This window comes from Acomys russatus, chromosome 32 (assembly GCF_903995435.1).
Source record: "Acomys russatus chromosome 32, mAcoRus1.1, whole genome shotgun sequence".
Classification (NCBI taxonomy): Eukaryota; Metazoa; Chordata; class Mammalia; order Rodentia; family Muridae; genus Acomys; species Acomys russatus.
The window spans coordinates 1,665,286-1,687,122 of record NC_067168.1 but is presented as its reverse complement, the minus strand read 5'-3'; the positions used below and the strand labels follow the sequence as shown (position 1 = coordinate 1,687,122).

Sequence of the window (21,837 nt, the reverse complement as noted above, 5' to 3'; positions counted from 1 at the left end):
TTAAGACACTGAAGAGTGACCCCTCCACCCATGTCTCTGACTCACAGGCCTAGACGCCAACCCTTTCTCCCTCCTAGTGGCCATGCTGGAGTCTGTGGTCAGACTTTTCCCTGATACGCTCCACCCTTGCTTCATAAAAAATAAAACCACGACAGTGAATCTATGCCACATGAAAACTGAATATTTGCAGAAGTATTTTTTTGTCGTGGCTAAAAAAGAAGCAAAGAGCATCAACCAAGGCCATTGCAAGCAGAGAACCTAGACCCCTTTTCAGATGTAGCCAATGAACAACTCATTCTCCACATGGGGGAGGGAGAGGGAGAGGGGGAGGGGAGGGGGAAGGGAGGGGGAGGGGGAGGGGGAAGGGGAGTGCCTCTGACAGGAACTCTGGTGCCCCTTGTTGGAGAGGCCCTGTGGGAACACAGAGGAATGGGATGCAGGCTATCCAGATGAGACCTGATAGGCTGTGGTCAGACAGTGGGGGAGGAGGACCCCACCTGTCAGAGGTCTAGGGGAGGGAAAAGAGTGAAAAAGGTAGGGAGGGTGGGAACAGGAAGATGAAGATAAGAGCGAGGGGATTACAACCGGGATGTAATATGAATAAATTGTTTAAAAAAAAAGAATTATGAGCCGGGCGTGGTGGCGCACGCCTTTATCCCAGCACTGGGGAGGCAGAGGCAGGTGGATTGCTGTGAGTTCAAGGCCAGCCTGGTCTACAAAGCCAGTCCAGGACAGCCAAGGTTACACAGATAAACCCTGTCTCGAAAAACAAAAAACAAACAACAACAACAAAAAAGAATTATGGATGGCTTTGCCTTACATAGCATTAGTAACAGTGCTGTCCTGAATTTTCCATGTGTTCAGATTGAAAACAGAGAGAGAGAGAGAGAGAGAGAGAGAGAGAGAGAGAGAGAGAGACTGAGAAAGAAGAAGGAGAGGAGGAGGAGGAGAGGAGAAGAGAAAAGAAAAGAAAAGAAAAGAAAAAAGAAAATGTCTGCCGACAACAGATAAATTTGGTGTGTTAGCACAGTGGAATAGTATTTTGCCATAAACAACAAAGCAGTCCAAGGATTAGAGGGATGGCTCAGAGGTTGAGAGCACCAGCTGTTTTTGGAAAGGACCTGAGTTCAGTTCCCAGCACCCTCGTTAGGCGGCTCATAATGTAACAGCAGCTCTAGCTCCAGGGATCCGGTGCCCCCTTCTGGCCTCTGCAGGTACTGCTACCCACCCAACTCCCATGTAAACATAAATAAAGACAGAATAAAGGTCTTTTAGAGTCGATTCTGTCTGATATGTGCAACAATACAGATGAACTTCAAGATACTAGATTAAGTCTAAGAAGACAGACACAAAAGGCCTTGTATACGACAGGTCCAGAATTAGGCAACTCTAAGGGTTTTCACAGTAGTGGAAAGGACGGATGTGCAATAATGTTATGGGGGTCTATTTCTGCGATGAGCGTGGTAATGAAGACCTTTAGTTCCAACACTCAGAAAGATCTCTGTGGGTTCAAGACCAGCCTGGTCTACATAGCAAGTTCCAGGCAAGCCAGCGCCATACAGTGAGACCTTGTCTCAAAAGAAAAGACAGTTCTAAAATTAAATGGTGGCTGGTGGCGCATGCGTAGAACCCCAGCACTAGGGAGATGAGGCAAGGGTTCAGTTTAAAGCGGTCCAGGCTGCATGAGACCCTATCTCAAAACACCTAATGAATCCGCCTGGAGAGTGCCCCGGTGGATAAGAGGCTGCTGCTGTGGAGGACCTGAGTTTGGATCCCAGCACCCATATGGTGGCCCCCAGCCATTTGTAACTACAGGTCCAGGGAATGTAACACTTTCTTCTGGCCTCTGTGGGTTCCAGGCACACGTGTATATCACACACACATACACACAGAGAGAGAGAGAGAGAGAGAGAGGCAAACACTCACACACATAAAACAAAAATAATTAATGCAAAAACATAAATAAATCAAAAATTAATATGCAAATAATGGTTGTGATAGTGACACCACATAAATATGCTACCATGAATGTGCTAGAAAATCTACTAGTCTCTACAGTTTAAATGGATGGGTTTTAAAAATATTTATTTATTATGTATACAGATCTCATTATAGATGGTTGTAAGCCAACATGTGGTTGCTGGGATTTGAACTCAGTGCTCCTAACCTCTGAGCCATCTCTCCAGCCTAAATGAATGGGTTTTAGTTGGTCAGAATTACACATCAATAAATCTACCTCAGACCAAAGGGGAGAGCTGGAGTTGCCCTTCGGTGACAGACTACTCACCCAGCATGCGCATGCACAAAGCTCTGATTTCAGTCCTCAGAACCCCGCGCACAGAACAAGCCAGGTTATAAGATGAGAAGTAATTAGCAAAACCAACCGCGTACACACAGGAAGCCCTAGTGTGTGACACCAACACATGCAAATGCTTCCAAAATCTGGTTGAGATCAATGCTACTGGGTTATTCAGAATAATGACAAGAGAAAGTCTGCACATGGGGCCACAGAGCAGGAGAGAGGGAGGGAGGGAGGAAGGAGAGAGAGAGAAAGAGAGAGAGAGACAGACAGACAGACAGAGACACAGGCAGAGACACAGACAGAGACAGAGCCTACTTTGGGACCAGTGGTACCAGACTGGCACCTATCATCCTTAACTACACAGTGCACAGTGCAAGACTGGTTGACTCCATGGTGGCTGAACCCAGAGACAGCAAGTACTGACTCTGCAGTGACTCCACCAGTGATGTGACTGTCAACACTTCTTAGGGCCTCATCTTACTCGGTGAGGCTGCGTCACTGTAGGAGTGTCTGGTTGCTAGGTATGGTGATACACAGCTGTAACTCCAGAACTCGGGAGTCTGAGGCAAGAGTTCAAGGTCAGCCTGGGCTACATAGAAAGATGCTAAAATGATCACATAAAACAAGACTGGCGGTAAAAAGAAAAAAAGGGGTGGGTGGGTGGGTATAATAGGCTAAAGGGAATGACTTGTTCTATCCTCAGCTGGGGACCCTGCAGCTTCCCTGACAGAATACACAAGCTGACAGCCCTTTGGCTTCTCCCTTACTCAACCTACCAGTAACTGGGTTTTTCAAGCAACATCATTCATGGAAGGTCATCATTTCTCCTTTGCACTCTGACAATATGGCCCCCTGCCTTCTTCTCCCCTCATTAAAAGACTGCACAGCCCCGGCGGTGGTGGCGCACACCTTTAATCCCAGCACTTGGGAGGCAGAGGCAGACGGATCGCTGTGGGTTCAAGGGCAGCCTGGTCTACAAAGTAAGTCTAGGACAGCCAAGGCTACACAAAGAAACCCTGTCTGGAAAAAAAAAAAAAAACCAAAAAACAAAAAAAAGAAAGAAAGAAAGAAAAGAAAATACAAAATAAACAAACAAACAAATAAATTACTCTGGTCCTCTTAAGCGCGTGCACACACACACACACACACACACACACACACACACACACACACACACACACACACACTCTCCCACCGCCATGCTACAGTACACTGCCATCACCAGCAGCATCCCACGCTGCCATCCCACCCTCATTCTCCTGGCACACAGCGTTTCCTGTGGAGCCGTGCACTTCAGTTAAGAGAGCTGTGGGGAAAAATGAGACAATGACAAACATGTGAGGCCCAGCCCAGCCAACAGGAGCACAAGGGGCAGGGTGGCTGACAGGCTTCAGGACAACGGTAGACAGATCACTCGGTGCTGTTCAGAAAGAAAGAAAGAAGCCAGAAGAGAAGCGAGGGGAGATGCTCATAGAAATGTCCACTGCAGGGGCTGGAGAGGTGGCTCAGTGGTTGAGAGCATGCATTCTTGCAGAGGGCTGCAGAGGTGGCTCACTCATGCCTGTAACTCCAGCAACAGGAGATCCAAAATATCTGGCCTCCGTGGGTAGGAACATACATACATACACACAGACACACAGACACACACACATGGGGGGGGAGCAAGAGCACATACATTCACACATGATTAAAAATAAGTCTTTTTTAATTTTAATTTTATTTATTTATTTTTGGTTTTTTGAGACAGGGTTTCTCTGTATAGCCTTGGCTGTCCTGAAGTCTCTTTGTAGACCAGGCTGGCCTCGAACTCACAGTGATCTGCCTGTCTCTGCCTCCCAAGTGCTGGGATTAAAGGCGTGTACCACCACGCCTAGCAATAAGTCTCCTTTTTAAGGAAAAAAAAAAAAAGATAAATGCTCTATAATTAAGTCCAAAGGGTTTTATGTGAGGTGTCCTGAGCATAGCACTCTTTCCTCACTTTTATTCAGCCATTCATTGTTTATTTATTTATTTGCTATGTAGACCTGGCTGCTCACCAACTCCGAGATCTGCCTACCTCCACCTCCAGAGTGCTGGGATGGAAGGTGTGCGCCACCACGCACAGCCACACCTTGCTGTGTCCCAACCTTTGGCTTCTTAAGTCCTACCAAGCAAACTGAATAGGTCTGTTAAGTTGTTGACTCGGATTAGAGAGAGTCCCACGAAGGAGTTTGAACTTACCACCCTCTTCTCCCTGAAATCGATGCCCACTGTGGTGATGAACTTGGAGTTGAATTTCCCATCTGTATACTGGTAAAGTACACTGGTCTTCCCCACTCCAGAGTCTCCCAAGGCCAAAAACTTGATGAGGTAATCGTAATCCCCATCCGACATGGCGGAGGACTCTGCGCTTCACCTGTAAGACACAAATAAAGGGAGTTAGTAAAACCCACTAGAAATGCTAGAGTTAGGGCGGGTGGGACAGCTCACTGCACAAGGCTGACAACCTCAGTTATCCCTGGAACCCACAGAAAGGTAGGAAAAGCATCAAACCCACAAGGCTGGCTTCTGACACGTGCAGGCCACAATGACACTCAGACACACAATCATTTTGCTTAATTAAAAAATAAAATATTGGGCTGGAGAGGTGGCTCAGAGGTTAAGAGCACTGGCTGCTCTTCCCAAGGTCCTGAGTTCAATTGCCGACAACCACATGGTGGCTCACAGCCATCTATAATGAGATTTGGTGCCCTCTTCTGGTGTGCAGGTGTTACATGTGAACACAACATTGTGTACATAATAAATAAATCAATCTTTAAAAAAAAATAAAAATAAAAATAAAAAATAAAATATTAAGCCAGGCAGTGGTGGCACACGCCTTTAATCCCAGCACTCAGAGGCGGAGGAAGGTGGATCACTGTGAGTTCGAGGCCAGCCTGGTCTACAAAATGAGTTCAGGACAGCCAAGGCCACACAGAAAAACCCTGTCTCGAAAAACAATAACAAAAACAATAATAAAATAAAATATTAGCCAGATGTGGTGGTGCACACCTTTAACCCCAGCACTTGGGAGGCAGAGGCAGGTGGATCTTCATGAGTCCGAGGCCAGCCTGGTCTACAAAGCGAGTCCAGGACAGCAAAGACTACATAGTGAAACCCTGTCTCAGGAAAAAAAAACTAAATAAATAAATATAAAATATTAGAATTTCCATTATCAAAGTGGCAATGTTCTGTTCAATAAGCACTTTGCTTTGTTTGGGGCTTTGTCTGTCTGTCGGGATTTCTGTTTGTTTATTTTTGAAGTAGGTCTCAAGTAACTCAGGTTGGCCTAGAACGCTTGATCTTCCTGCCTCCAGCCAGTGCTTGGATTACAGACAGGATGCACCACCATGCCTGGCTTTCAACAAGTGCTTCTGCGTAACATCCACCCATTTGGGGGTCTGTGACGGAGGATAATGCAGTGTTCACTGTCCCCAAGAACCAAATAACTAGTGGATGAGATATTGTTGGGGAAGTAAATGAATTTTTTTTAAGTTCTTAAAATTTTGTGTGTATGAGTGTGTGCTTTGCACCACATGTGTGCAGTGCCCTTGGAAGCCAGAAGAGGATATGGGATTCCTTAGAACTGAAGTTACAAGTGGCCGTGAGCTCCCATGTGGGTGCTGAGAATCAAACCCAGGTCCTCTGGAAGAGCAGCCAGTGCTCTCAACTGCTCAGCCATCTCTCAGCCTAACAGCTTAGCTTTAACTTAACATACATACTGTAGCACTATAAAGAAAGAAACACCAAGTGGACATGACAGTAAGGCCGATCCTGAACTGGCACACCACATAGAACAAAATGTGGAACAGTGGGTGTGGGGGCGCATACCTGCAATCCTAGCAGTCCAGAAACAGGGGCAGGAGGATTGCCCGTGGGTTTGGGGTTAACATGGGCTAGACAGTGCGTTCTCAGCCAACCATGGCTACAAAGTGAGGCTGTCTCCAAATATAAGAGAAAAAAATCAATGAGAAGATGGAAGCAGAGGAAGGAGAGAGGAGGGAGACACGGTGCTGCACGCCTGTGGGCCTGGAGGGTGCAAGGGACAGAGGGAGACATGGTGGTGCACGCCTGTAAGCCCTGGAGGGTACAGGGGACAGAGGGAGACATGGTGGTGTGTTGGGGGATGGTCTGATGTATTTTGATGTTAATTACTACTTTCTGTCTGTGACCCACCTTTTACTTAATAAAAAGCCGTCCCACTTGGGCTGGACAGAGGAGATAGGTGGGGCTTAGAGAAAGAGGAATTCTGAAAACAAACAAACAAACAAACAAACAAAACGCCACCGAAAAAAGGAGACCTGAAGTGAAGAAAGGAAGGCCACCATGGGCCTCGGTGTGGATGGAGAATCCAGCCCAGATAAAAACCATAAACAAATATTTGGGATTATGGATGGGAGGTAGCTTGATAGAAGTTATTAGAAGCAGATGGCACGGGACTGAGGCAGGGACCCCACGCCTGCCTCACTATGGGAGGCAGTATAGAGGATTGATATCTGCCCTGCCCCAGGTTAACTAAGGCTATTTTAAAATATAATAAGTGTCTGTGTCTTGATTGATTGCTAGCTGGGTCTACAGATAATACATGTAATTTTTAAAACAATAGTGGTGAATGCCTGTAAACCCTGGAGGGTGCAGGCAGATCCTGAGTTTGAGGCCAACCTTAGATGAAAATTTGTCTTAATGGGGGGAAAAAAAGTGCATTCAGAGAGAAATGGGGCAAGGTATAAGTACTGACTCCAGCGCTCATCGGATACAATTCCTCTTTTCAGTGCTAGAGCCTGGCCTTTCCCTCTTTTTACTTGGATTTTAAGTAATTCTGTTTGTCCTATTAAATTTCACATCAAGGCACATCAACAGCTGACAGGAGATGGCTCAGTCCATAAAGCACTTACTTTGTACACATGGGGACCTGAGCTCAGATTCCCCAGCACCTACGTGACAGGCCACTTAGGCCTCCCTAACCTGATGACAGAGCTGTGGGGAGAGGCAGATCTGGCCAGCCAACCTAGACACCTGGTGAGCTCCAGATTCAGTGGGGTACCCTGCCTCCAAAGACGAGGTACAGAGGGCTGGAGAAAGACAGTTGACAACAACTTCTGACCTTCATATGTGCGCGCGCACACACACACACACACACACACACACACACACACACACTCACACCCATACACAGAGAGATGGGGGCGCAGGATGGGTGGCACACCTGTAATCCCAGCACTTGGGAGGCAGAGGCAGGTGGGTCTCTGTGAGTTCGAGGCCAGCCTGGTCTACAAAGTGAGTCCAGGACAGCCAAGGCTACATAGAGAAATCCTGTCTTGAATCAAAAACAAATAAAGCAAAACAACAACAACAAAACAAAATTAAAGACAGACAGACACATCTAACTCACAGGTCAAGTGACTCTGATAGCTTGTGTATACACTGTTGTTATAGTTTCCTATTTATTGGTCTGACTGCCTAGCTGTGACGCTTTCTCAGGAAGTAGGTTCCACAGGGGAGTGGAAACCAAAACCCATGCTAACTCCACCTCCACCTGGGTTCCCTAACAGAAAGTGCTCAAAATCTTCAAGATCGTCAGAAACAAACTTCACTGTAAGGAGAAAGTTCCATCGTCACCTCAATACCCAACTATAGTTGCTCTTCTCCTTTGCATGGCTTCCATTATCTTTTTCTTTGTTTTTTGTTTTTGTTTTTGTTTTTTAAGAGTTCCCCTGTGTAGCCCTGGCTGTCCCGAAACTCACTCCGTAGACCAGGCTGGCTTCGAACTCACAGCAATCCACCTACATCTGCCTCCCTTGCGCTGGGATTAAAGGTATGTGCCACCACTAACCAGCTCATTATCTCTTTTCACCTTCTTAATAGATGCAAATACACAATGTCAGTCCAAAGAGTCATTTACCAGATGCAAAGGGGGCTGTGGGCAGGTGGGGGACACACCTTTGATCCCAGCACAGGGGAGGCAAAGGCGGGCAGATTTCTTTGAGTTCAAGTCAGCCTGGTCTATTAAACACTCCAGGCCAGCGAGGGCTAAATTCTCACATCCCACCTCCCCCTACTACCACCCCATGTGCACACGCTGGCACGCGTGCACGCGTGCACACGCGCACACACACACGCGCGCGCGCGCCTCTCTCCAGGAAAGTCCTGTGTACTCTCATTTCACATGTCTCCTGACTTGTCCCATTCACAGCGACCCTTCCTGCCCAGGAAAGGCAGTGCTTGCCCAGCCATTAGCACATCAGATGTCCACCATGCTGCTCCCTCCCTCACACTCCGTCTGCTTGCCTACTAGGCTTCCTGTAGGGCTATTAGTATAGAGCCATAGAATTCATAAACAAGCTAGGACCTTTATTCATTTTCAAGCTCACCTCTCCTACCCCTGCCCGACTCCTCAACTTGGTGACTCACTCTCATAAATCCAAACTCCCGAGCCCCTAGAGCTACTGTAGCAAACTTCCTCAGCTAGCCTTGGGGCAGACCCGACAGGCCCCTGTAGATGAGGGCAGAGCCTCTACAAACATTTGCAGTTCTGTTTGAAGGCGGCGCTTCCAGGAGTGGGCGGCTGTCTGTGAACAGCTATTCCTTGCAGATGTAGGACATGGGATTAATGATCTCTCCAAACGAGGACCACAAGAGGACAGACGCCTGCTCCTTGTTACACATCAACAGAAGCTAAGACTTGAAAGCAGATGCAGATGCAGATGCTCGCCGGTCATTTGGGACAGGGGTTTAATTGAAGTGAGGGGACTCCAGTTCTGCAATAGGAGTGACACAGACCCTGTGGCTGTTTTATTTGTTCTTTATATTAAGTTGGGGAAAGCTGGTCAGTCATGTACCTCTGTTTATATTTTTTAATTTACGATCAGGTTTTTTGGTTGTTTGTTTTTCAAGTCAGGGTTTCTCTGTGTAGCCTTGGCTATCCTGGACTCTCACTTTGTAGACCAGGCTAGCCTAGAGATCCACCTGCCTCTGCCTCCCAACTGCTGGGATTGTTGCTGTTTTATCGAGACAAGGGTTTCTCTGTATAGCCCTAGCTGTCCTCAAACTTAAGAGACCCATCTGTTTCCTGCGTGCTGGGATTAAAAACATATCTACCACTGCCTGGACAGACTATTTTTATTGATGATATTACCCTTTTGTTTTGTTATGTTTTGCTTTTCAAGACAGGGTTTCTCTGTATAGTAGTTTCTATCCAGGAACTTGCTATGTAGACCAGGCTAGCCTCAAACCCATAGATCTGCCTTCCTCTGCCTCCTGGGATAAAAGACACGTGCTACCACACTGGCTGTGTTGTGTTTGGTTGGGTTGCTTTGTTTTTAAAAATTAAGAAAAAGAAAACTCTAGGGGCTGCAGAGATGGCTATGAGCACTTGCCTCTCTTACAGGCGTGCTGGTGTTTCCCAGCACATCGGGGCCCTTCATGACCACCTGTAAACCAGGCGCTGGGATCTGACACCCTCCTCTGGCATCTTCAGTCAGTGCATGCAGGCACAAAGCCATACACACAAAAATAAAAATTATAAAAGCTGCTCTGAGGAGAGAAAGAGATGCTGTTTGTGGGGGTGCCCAGCAAACAAGGGGGTACTCCTGTGTGATCTAACAGCCCAGGACTCACAGAACTGCAAGGAAAGGCCCAAACCTCATCTACATAAAAAAATATTAATCAAACAGAAAAGCTAAGGCTGTACTAAAGAGATTGGAACATCGGTCAATATCTGAGTCCCTCGATCACAGGGGGACGTACTGTTTCAATGCCTCCATCAGCCTCAGAAAACTCCAGGCTCCTCCAGAGCAAACTTCCCCAGCTCAGCTGGCTTCTAGTTCTCCTCCTTACACAAATATTTTTTCAAAGTGTTCCCCACCCTCATTCTCATCAGACTAACAATAGAAAGCACAGAACGCCCATTTCCTCAACATGAGCCACACGTTAGATAAGTGTCTGAAAGGCAAAGAGCTTCCTTATTCAAAAAAAATAAAATAAAGAAGGAGGCGGAGCCTGGTGGTACGAGCCTGGAATCCCAGCTACTCCAGAGGCTGAGGAGGGAGAACAGAAAGGGCAAGGCCAGCCTGGGCAACATAGTGAGACCCCACCTCAAAATAAACAGCAAAAGGGAGCCTGAGAAGACAGTGTGGTGGTAGAGCACCTGTGTTGCAGCGTGAGGCCCTGGGTTCGAGTCCTACCACCAAAACAAACAAGAACACAAGAAACAAAACCTCCAAACATAGTTGAATTGTTTTCTGGAGAGTAAAAGGAGAAAGTGGTTTCAGTTCAGATATGAAGGGGAGATGACGGGTCTGGAGAGATGGCTCAGTGGTTAAGAGCACCACCTGCTCTTCCAAAGGTCCTGAGTTCAATTCCCAGCAACCACATGGTGGCTCACAACCATCTATAATGTAACCTGGTGCCCTCTTCTGGCCTGTAGGTAAACAAGCAGACAACACTGTATACATAATAATAAAATAAATCTTTTTAAAAGGGGGGGGGGGGATGAGCTTTAGCAGACCACACCTGTAACCCCCAAGACTCAGGAGGCTGATGCAGGAAGGGTTGCTGGACCGTACAGCAAGATTGTCTCAAAAAAATAATAATAAAACAAAATAAAAAGAGGGAAGCACTGCCAAAGAGCCACCGTATGCCCAAACAGCACTAGCATGGGTGACTGTATTTATCATCCTTACAGCTACAGATGTGCAACAGAGAGAGACTGCGTGGGTCCAGATTCTAACTTTTCCACTCTTCCAGCCGGGTCCCAGCTTGTCATAATAGCCTCATCTCTTCAGCTGTAAAATGGAGGCAACAGCTGGTGACTTTCTTTCATTCGGAGGCTCTGATAAACACCTGGCACTAGGAACTTAGGGAAATGTGAGTTGAGTTTGTTCGGTTTTGTTTTTTTATTGGCTTTGTTGGTTCTTCAAGACAGGGTTTCTCTGTGTAGCCCTGGCTGTCCTGGACTCCCTCTGTAGACCAGGCTGGCCACGAACTCACAGAGATCTGCCTGCCTCTGCCTCCCTGAGTGCTGGGATTAAAGGCGTGCTCCACCACACCTGGCTGAGTTGGTTTTTTTCTTCTTCTAATTGTTGAGGGTATAATTACACAATTTCTCCCTTCCCTTCCCTCTCCCTCCAAACCCTCCCACATGCCCCTCCTTGCTCTTTGTTCATTAAATGTTATCGCACACGTGTGTCTGTGTATGTACACAGTAGCTCACGGCTCCAGATGGCAGTCCGTCATTTCGGAAAGTGACAAGGACAGGAACTGGAAGCAGCTAGTCACGCCAGAGAGGACACATGCCTACTTTATGGAGCTCTTTCTCCACTCCCACACAGTCAGGGGCTCAACCCCAGGGGATGGTTTTAACCACATCACTTTAAGGTAGTTCAGAGGACACAGCACAGACTGACTCAAGGCCACCTTGGTCTACACAACCCCTCACTGACATTCTTCCTCCGGGTGAGTCTACACTGTGTCAAGTCGACCAGTAAAGCCAGCCATCCTAAGAACCCCACGAAACACAGAGACATGACTTTCGGAGTGAGATAACTCACAGAAAGATTTCAGACAAGTGATTGGCCCAAGCGTTCAATCACTGCGACGTATTAGCAGTATAGACGGTTCTTTTTTTTCTATTTATTTTTGAGACGGAGCATGTATGGAGGTCATTTTTTAAAAAAAAACTATGCAAAAATGGGCTCTCTCCTTCCATCTTGTACGTTCCAGAGATCAACTCAAGTCACCAGGCTTGTCAGCGAGGCCCTTTACCCAGAAAGCCATCCCGCCTGTCCTAGCAGTAAGGTGTGGGTTTTTGTTTTTGCTGTTCAGGGAGCACTGTGTAGCCATGGCTGGCATGGATCTCACTTCATATAGCAATCTGGCCTCAAACTCACAGAGACCTGCCCGTTCTGTCTCCTGGGTATCGCCATGTCCAGCTGGCCATATGTTTTTCATTTTAAATCTTTTTTTTTTTCTTTCGTGGTGCCGGGGACCAAATCAGGGCCTTTCGAGTGCACATTAGGAGGGTTCTCCACCACTGAGCTTCAGCCTCAGCCTGTCACAGCCTAGTCTTACTATTAATACAATCTGTGCCTGGATGTTCAGAAAAACACCAGTGCAACTGGAGGGTTAAAACCAACTTGAAGAAAACTTAAGTGCTGTCAGCTCCAAAGTCCGCTGAGGATTTCTAAAACATTGCCATCACTTCCCAGTTGACCCAGAGACCAGGAAGTGATAACATGAGCTGCAGTGGGACAGGGAAGGAGAGAGAGGCCATTAGACCTCTCCTGAGGAGATCCGGAAGACCAGTGTCGTTTTTTAAAGAGATACTAGCTTTTCATCCCAATGTCGACCATCCACTTACTTACTCAAGAGGCAATAGCTACCACTTGTGCCAAAGCCTCTTTGAGGATCAGAATGTGCGTGTCTATAGGGATTCGGGAGAGTCACCAAAATCTGGACATGTAGTACTTACAGCTTGTGACAAGTGCCTCTTGCTTTATACACAGTCTAATGGAAGATGGATTCGCCCTTCCATGTGTGCTGTAGAGGCGTGGCCCGTTGGCTTCCTGAGTAATACCTTAAATAAGGCAGAGGCAGCCACACCGTACACACAACCGTATGTCACTGTCATACAGAACATCTGAGCATGCCTCCTAACGACACCCTGAAGCTGGGCTGTCTCCAGGAATTTGATAAAAAAGGAAGAAGTGTGAAGTCTACTCCCAGTGGGTGGCTGCTTTCTGTGGGTGCTTTGGAGACAGTGAAGAACAGGGCTGGGAGCCAGGATCTTCTACAGGGTGACAGACACCACACCCTTCTGGGTAAAGTGAGCGGTGAAGAGTCTGGGTGTGGTGGATCAACTTCGTAAGAGGTGCTCCCTGCTCCAGGCAGGTCAGGGCTTGAACCCCACGTTATGGCTGTAAGCCTGGTGCTTTCCACACAGGCTAAAGAACTGCTCTAAGAAACGACATTCCTCATAGATGGGAGAGAAAGCCTTCTCCGGGCATGAAGAATACAGGAGCAACCTAAGCCTCTGGGAAGGCAGGCTACCTGCAAGTCCACCTGCTACCCACAGGCTCCTAAACTGCAGAAGCGGGGGTGGGGGGGGGAGTTATTAAGCCAGAAACTACCAACCCCTTATGCCTGCTACGGGAGGCCGAACTGTTAGACAGCACCCAAAGCAGAGGGCACTGAAGTTGTAAAGGAAATCTCTGACATTCCACAGCGCAGAGGTCTTTCTGAAACCCAGGTGGGGATTCGGGGCAGAGCCCTCCTCTTAGGACTCGGACTTGTGTGAGGAACCTCAGACCCACACGGCTGCAGCACATCAAAGACGGCCAGCTGCTACGGAAATGCACCAGATCAAGGAGCAAGCCCTTCACTCAGGGAGGCAGAGGCAGGCGGATTGCTGTGAGTGCCAGGCTAGCATGGTCTACAAAGGGAGTCAAGCACAGCCAAGGCTACATAGAGAGACCCTGTCTCGAAAAACAAACAAACAAACAAACAAACAAGCGAAAAAGATTCTATGTCTATTCAAGTAATGAAAGCAGTTTACAAATAACCCTGAGTTGTCAGTATAGCTGAGAAACAGGGTCTCACTTTAAGAGTTTCTTAAAGACTCCTTAAGAAAGAGAATGATCTCGCCGGGCGTGGTGGCGCACGCCTTTAATCCCAGCACTCGGGAGGCAGAGGCAGGCGGATTGCTGTGAGTTCAAGGCCAGCCTGGTCTACAAAGTGAGTCCAGGATGGCCAAGGCTACACAGAGAAACCCTGTCTCAAAAAACAAAAAAAAAAAAAAAGAAAGAAAGAAAGAGAATGAGCCAGGCGTGGTGGCGCACGCCTTTAATCCCAGCACTCAGGAGGCAGAGGCAGGAGGATCGCTGTGAGTTCGAGGCCAGCCTGGTCTACAAAGTGAGTCCAGGACAGCCAAGGCTACACAGAGAAACCCTGTCTCGGAAAAAGAGAGAGAGAGAGAGAGAGGAGAAGTCTACATTTTCTCATCCATAGGGAAATTGGGTCTGAGTATTTAACACCCAGCTCTTTTTTCTGCACTCATTCATTTATGCACCAGGGTGTTAACTTTCAGCATTTTTTTAAAGGTGTGGTGTTTCCAGTATGCTGTAATCAAGCCTGACTTCTTCAACATGAGGTACTAAGCAGGCTTTAACTTTCTTGTGCCGCAGACTCCTACCCCAACCTCCACCCTGAAGGAGAAGCTGCACCACCACTGGCTTTGCACAGGGATGTCCACAAAGGATGCTCTGGTGGACACTTGCAGCTTCCCTCACACCCTCACCATTCTCATTAAACAGAGCTGTTCTGTATCCATGGGAACATGCTCCTCAGGTCCATGGTGGCTGCCCAAAGCACTCCACGTTTCTAGCTGGCTTTCATTTGTAGAGTCAAACATCTGCAGTGTGCAAAGTTGTGCTCTGATGGCAAACTCGCTCCCACGCTGTGGGCTCCTCTGCTGCCTTCTCCCACGCCGTGGGCTCCTCTGCTGCCTTCTCCCGTGCTGTGGGCTCCTCTGCTGCCTTCTCCATCCTTTGCCTCTGTTGTCCCATATCTCCAGATTTTCTTCCCCAAAAGCTGACCTTCTAGTTACACCACCAGGCAACCGCGCGTGCTCTCCTGGAAGCACAGTGAGCTACTGTGCACACATCTACATATTTGACCCTTCTTAGTAAAGTCCCACAAGGCTGGGTCTCTGGAAAATTCTACTTTTCCAATAAGAGATAGTTTTGCCTGGCTACATATGAGATGGGAGATGAAAAGCTATAGACTGAAGGTTTTCAACCCTGCTGGTGTGAGGTACACCATGACATACTGAGAAGGCAGTATACGTACCTATTACAAGCTTACCTGTTGTAGTTATAAAGAAAAAGGTAAAAAATAAAAACCAGTGCAATAGGATCAGAAAATCAATCTATTGTCTAATGTTCAAATGCCACTGAAATAGATTTTTGAGGGGGAGCTTTCGAGACAGGGTTTCTCTGTGTGTAGCCCTGGCTGTCTCAGAACTTGCTTTGTAGACCAGGCTGGCCTCAAATTCACAGAGATCCACCTGCCTCCACCTCCCAAGTGCTGGGGAATTCTTTAAAAAGACTAATATTATGTTCTCAATTATTATATGAAAATAAAACATTCTATAGAGTAACAACATTAAAAACAACTCTGGCCAGGCGTGGTGGTGCACGCCTTTAATCCCAGCACTCGGGAGGCAGAGGCAGGCGGATCGCTGTGAGTTCAAGGCCAGCCTGGTCTACAAAGTGAGTCCAGGATGGCCAAGGCTACACAGAGAAACCCTGTCTCGAAAAACCAACCAACCAAACAAACAAAAAAACTCTGGAAGCTAGGCATAGTGGTGCAGGCTTTTAATCCCAGCACTCTGGAGGCAGAGGCAGGCAGATCATTTAGTTCGAGGCCAGCCTGGTCTACAAAGCGAGTCTAGGACAGCCAAGATAACATAGAAAAATCTTTTCTTCAAAAACCAAACCAAACAAAAAACAATAACAACAAAAAAAACAAAAAACAAAAAAACAAAAAACAAAAAAAAACAGCTCTGGAGCTGGAGAGGTGGCTTAGAGTACTTGTTGCTCTTGCAGGGACCCAGGTTTGATTCCCAGTATTCACAAGGTGGCTCATAACCATCTACAATTTCAGTTTTGGGGGATCTGACACCTTCTTCTGGCTTCTAAGGGCACCAGGCGTGCATGTGTGGATAGATGCAGGTAAAGCATTCACACACATAAATCTAATATTAAAAAAAAAACTTTGATATGCAGAGTGTTGCAAGGTGCATCTTTAATCCCAGCACTTAGGAGACTGCAGACCAGATTGGTCTACAGAGTGATTTCCAGGGCTGCACAGAGAAACCCCATCTAAGAAGAAAGACAGGCTTTCCTTTCATTAGTGGCACAGGCAACACCTTAGAAGTCCAAGCTTCTGTCATTAGGTATCACTAAGTCTGTCTTCTACTTTCTCTCTACATATTGAATTACCCCCAGATATCATGATCCTTCATAGATGAATCCAAAGGAATAAAAATAAACTTACCTAGAGGACAAGGTCTGACAGTGTCTCAGCAGACTCTGCTGGCTCTACCCTTCCTATGTAGATACGGGTTCTTAGAACTGGCTATTTGCATCTCTATCTGCATGTTTATAGAACAGGCGTGCCTGGAGCTCACTAATGCAGAGGCACCGGGGAGAGCGCACCACCACCCACTCACTCCCAGCAGCCCCGCAGACTGCTACATGCTTTCCTGCTGTTATTGTTGGTTGTGATCAGCAGGAGGACTCTAAGATGATTTTTTTATATTTTTGTCTTGTACTTTGTGGTGGTCTGAAACAGAATGATCTGGTTCCCAGTTGGTGGACTGTTTAGGAAGGATTAGGAGGTGTGGCCTTGTTGAGGAGGTATATGACTGGGTTTGAGGTTTCAAAAGCCCACCCCAAGCCTAATCTAAGGCCCTCTCTCTGCCTGAATCAGATGTAAGGGTCCTCTCTGCATAACTAGGCAGTGCTCTCAACTGCTGACTCACCTGGCCAGCCCTGGTTTAGAGTCTTTCTTTTCTTTTAAGATTAATTTATTATGTATTGTGAAACTTCTCAGACACATCTGTTTCAAGTTATCTTTCCCCAAAATTATCACAGGAAAATGCTAACTTGCAGTATCTTGGGATATAACCTCTTCATAGATAATTGAGGTATTCAGGTTTTAAAAGAAATCAGTAGGATAAGCCTGAAGGCAGCCTGAGTTCGAAGCCAGCCTGGTCTACAGAGCCAGTTTCAGCAAGGGCTATACAGAGAGACAATGTCTTGAAAAACCAAAAAGGAAGGAAGGAAGGCAGGAAGGAAGGAAGAGAAATTTTGAGTTGGTGAGATGGCTTGCCACCTCAAACTTGAGGACCTGAGTGCTCTCCCCAGAACTCATGTAAAAAGTGAGCATGGGAGCAGATAGCTGGTACCCCAACACTGGGGAAACAATGACAAGATAACCCCTGGTGAGGGGCAGTGGGCACACATCAGCCAGCCTTGCCTAACTAGTGAGCTTCAGGCTCCATGAGAGACCTTGTCTGAGAACAGAACATGAAAACCAAAGAGGAAGATATCTGGGGTTGACCTCTGGCCTCTGCACACACATCATTGGAACACGTATAGCCAGACACACAGATAAAATTTGGTCCCCAACATACACAGAGGGAAGACAGCATGCAAAGGCACTTTCAAGAGGATCCAACCCTGCCAACACCCTGATCTTGGGTGACACTACATTTATTCATAGTTGGAGTGCCAGCTACATCAAACTGCCCCAAAGTGCCAAGATTTCTATAAAGACATCTCTGGCTTTTCTCATCACCACTCAGATGTTTCCCCTTCCAAGCTCTGAAACAGGAGCCTGGCCTTTCAAACCTAACAAGATGATTAACCATTTCAGTGCCCGCAAACTGGCACAGCAGATCTCAAAACCACTATAAGGGAAAAATAACAACAAATGCAAACCATACCTGAGGCAGGAAAGAACCCGCTGTATTTTCCTAAACCTTTTTAGCCTGGAGTTGCCAACACACCAAATCTCATCTCTTCGTCTACAAGGTCACTTTTTGTTTAACGTTACAAAGAGAAAGGTAAAGGCCAAATAGCCTACTCAGAAAGGCCGGCTATCCTGCTGGTGTTCCAAACCAGGCTTCCCCACAGAAACCCGCAGTCTGCCTAATGAGTCTCAGCTGCTGGTCATATGGCTGGACCAAGCAGTCAAGTGATTGCCCCGGGTTAGGCTTCTTAGAGCCAATCCACCAGGCTCTCCTCGGAGGGAGCAGACTCGTTAGTTGTGCCTGGATTTGGGGGGGGCGGGTATTCCCACTCTTGCTTTCCTCCACCATCAAGAAATCGCATTTGGCTTTCTTAACTGTGGTTTCTGTACAAATGCAAGGCTTGGTCCAAACAGACAGATGAAAGATGCAAGTGGGCAGCCAGCTGGAGGCAGCGATGTAGCTGCCTCCACCTGCTCCAGGCCTCACACCCACGGCTACAACATTCTCCGGGGAGGGAGGGCGGGGTCCACCCTGACACCCACTCCACCCAAAGTCAGCGCGTTCTGCCCTCAAAGCGCCTACCTTGTTCTCTTCCTGCCCGCGGCGGACCTGCCTCTCCACGGTGTTCAGTAACCCAGGGTCCTCGGTGGCTCCGCCCTCTCCTCCTCTTCCACTTCCAATTGGCCACATCTTTCCTACGCTAACCCTCATTTCTTTTTTTTCTTTTTAATCATTTCTGGTCTGAATGGCCACGATAAAATACTTGTTTGGTATTCTGGAAGCAAACGTGCCCACACCTCTGATCCAAGCCTCTCCGGTATTCAAATTGTTCTTTCTACAAGACAGTTGAAAGCCCAGCACTTTCCTTCCATAAAACTAGTCAAGGGGACGAGGGGGGGGAGGCGGGGGGGGGGGCCGCGGGGGGGGAGAAGGAGGGGACGGAAGCTGGAGAGAAACTCTGTTAAAACACAGTGTTCTTGCAGAGGTCGTGAGCTGAGCTGCCGTGTGGGTCCAGATCCTCTGCAAGGGCAGTGTGTGCTCTTACACATAGAACAAAAACAAATTATTTAAAGTTTTCATTTAGTTGTATATGTGTGTCTTTTAGTCCATGTGCACTGCGTGTGTGCAGGTGCCTGGGGAAGTCAGAAGGGTTTAGATCTCCTCGTATTGGAATTACAGGTGGTTTTGAGCGTCCCGATGTGGTGACCCCGGGTTCTCTACCAGAGCAGCACCTGCTCTTAACTACTGAGCCCCAAATCAATAAATACGACATACACATTAACGAAATGAAGGACAGAGACAACAGGATATTTGATGAAGATCAACCTTTTCATGACAAAAGCTCTCAACAAGTTAGGTATAGGGGAATTCCCCTCACCACAGCCAAGGGCATGTGTAACACAAAGCCAGAGGCCACATCATCCTCCCTGCTGAGCTGCTGAAAGCCTTCCTCAAGACCAAGGCCAAGACAGCCACTCACACGCACCCGTACATCCAGAAGGACACAGCTAGAACAGCCAGGCAAGAGAGAGGAACAAGAACACCTCAGTGAGAAAGAGGGCTGAGTACAAGCCCCAGTACTGCAAATAGTAATAATTAAATAATCTCTCTTTGCTGGCAAATATGAGCCTACATACATACAGAGAACCCCATGCTCATGCGCACACACATCCATGCATGTACACATGCTCTCACACACACACACACACATGTACACACATGCTCATGCGCACACACATCCATACATGTACACATGCTCTCACACACACACACATGTACACACATGCTCATGCACACACACATCCATACATGTACACATGCTCTCACACACACACACACACATGTACACACATGCTCATGCACACACACATCCATACATGTACACATGCTCTCACACACACACACACGTATACACATGCTCATGCGCACACACATCCATATATACACACACGCACACATATACACACATGCTCATCGCACACACATCCATACATGTACACATGCTCTCACACACACACACATGTACACACATGCTCATGCGCACACACATCCATATATACACACATGCACACATATACACACAATGCTCATGCGCACACACATACACTCACTTCTATGGACTCAATTGAATAGGAAGATGTAAAAAGGAATTTGCCAAGAGTGGTGGTGTACATCTTTAATCCCAGCACTGAGGAGGCCAAGGTAGGTGGATGACTGTGAGTTCAAGGCCAGCCTGGTCTACAGCGTGAGTTCCAGGACAGCCAGGGTGACACAGAGAAACCCTGTCTCAAATAAACAACAAAAAAGGGGGGGGGGACTTTTACATGCCTGTTTCTATTGTTGTCTTGGAGGTTTACTGTCTCTTTCTGCTAACCTAGGACTAGTCCTGGAAGCTTCTAGTCTCTGTACAATCTAACCTGGGCCTAGAATGTTTTCAGCCTCTGAGACTCAGTGGGGAATAAGCTCACCCTTTCTTGTTCTTTCTGTGCTCTGCCAGCTGGTTCAACTGGGCTGTTCTGCCTCAAATTCCTCTCCCAGCTGACTGACTCAGTCTGGCTTCTCTCTCTCTCTGAATTGCTCTGCTTGGCCTCAAACTTAACTCCAGCAATCTGTTCTAATCTCCTGGCTTCTCATTCTCTAGCTCATTCTGTCTACCCTGTTCTCTCTTCAACCTGTCTCAGTCTTGGTGAAACTCCCCTCTCCCTCCCCCTCCCCTCCTCTCTCTCTCTCTCTCTCTCTCTCTCTCTCTCTCTCTCTCTCTCTCTCTCTCCCTCTCACCCCTCCTCTCTGCACTGCACCTTAAGTAGCTTCCCTTTCCACTGGCTTCTTGTGAGAGTTGGGCATATCCTCCTAGTCTGTCAAATCTCTGATTCATCGCTTTCTTTTTCTGCCACTCAATTGGACCTCACTTTCTTTCTTTTAAAATATATTTTATTAATTTATTCAAATTACATCTCAATTGTTATCCCATCCCTTGTATCCTCCTATTCCTCCCTCCCTCCCACTTTCCCCTTACTCTCCTCCCCTATGACTGTCACTGAGGGGGACTTCCTCCCCCTGTATATGCTCATAGGGTATCAAGTCTCTTCTTGTAGACCTCACTTTCAAACATGGATGCTTCCATCTAGAAGCTAACTTTACCTTCATTGTTTGGGATTAAAGGCATTTACCCCCATGTCTGGACCTAAGCTTTTCTTTGCTTGATACTTGCACTATACCAAGCTGGCCTTGAATTCAGATCTGTTTGCCTCTGTCTCCTGGATTAAAGGCGTGTTTGTATTCCAGCTGGATCATATAGACCTAGAAGGTTTTTGGATATAGTCTCTTGCCAGAACAGGCTTGTTCTGAATTAAAATTCCTCTACAGGAAGATGGAAACCTGGCACGGTGGATGCACATTTATGATCACAGTTCTCAGGAGCCTGAGGTGAGAGGACTGCCACAAGCTTCAGCCTCGCCTGAGATACATAGTAAGGCCCTGTCAAAGAAGAAGGAGGAGGAGGAGGAGAAAAAGAGGAAGAAGAAGGTGGCATCATGGCATTACACTTCCTGATTTCCAACTATTACAAAAATAAGGCTGGGCAGTGGTGCACACGTTTAGTCCCATCACCAAGGAGGCAGAGGCAGGCAGATCTCTATGAGTTTGAGGCCAGCCTGGCCTATAGAGTTCCAGGACAGCCAGGGTGACATAGAGAAACCCTGCCTTGAAAAACCAAAAAGAAAAAGAAAAAAAATCCAAAACTGTTACAAAACTACAGTAATTAAAACAGTATGGTTAATCCCAGCACTAGGGAGGCAGATACAGGCAGTTCTCTGTGAGTTCAAAGCCAGCCTGGTCTACAGAGAGAGCGAGAGAGTTCCAAGACAGTTAGGACTACATAGAGAAACTCTGTTTCAAAAAACAAAACAAAACAAACAAAACCAGTATGGCACTGCCATGAAAACACACAGACTAGTGGTACAGAACAGAGAACTCAGAAATAAAC

At 47.1% G+C, this 21,837-nt stretch overlaps 1 protein-coding gene across 1 annotated transcript in view; it reads right to left on the bottom strand.

Moving 5' to 3' along the window:
* The window catches only part of Rab27a (RAB27A, member RAS oncogene family), a 61,162-nt gene that overhangs the window by 17,322 nt on the left and 22,003 nt on the right, over positions 1 to 21,837 (bottom strand). The window contains exon 2 of the mRNA XM_051140211.1: positions 4,523 to 4,697. Coding sequence (XP_050996168.1) covers positions 4,523 to 4,675 — 153 coding nt within the window. The 5' untranslated portion in view covers positions 4,676 to 4,697. The remainder of the gene's footprint in view (positions 1 to 4,522; positions 4,698 to 21,837) is intronic.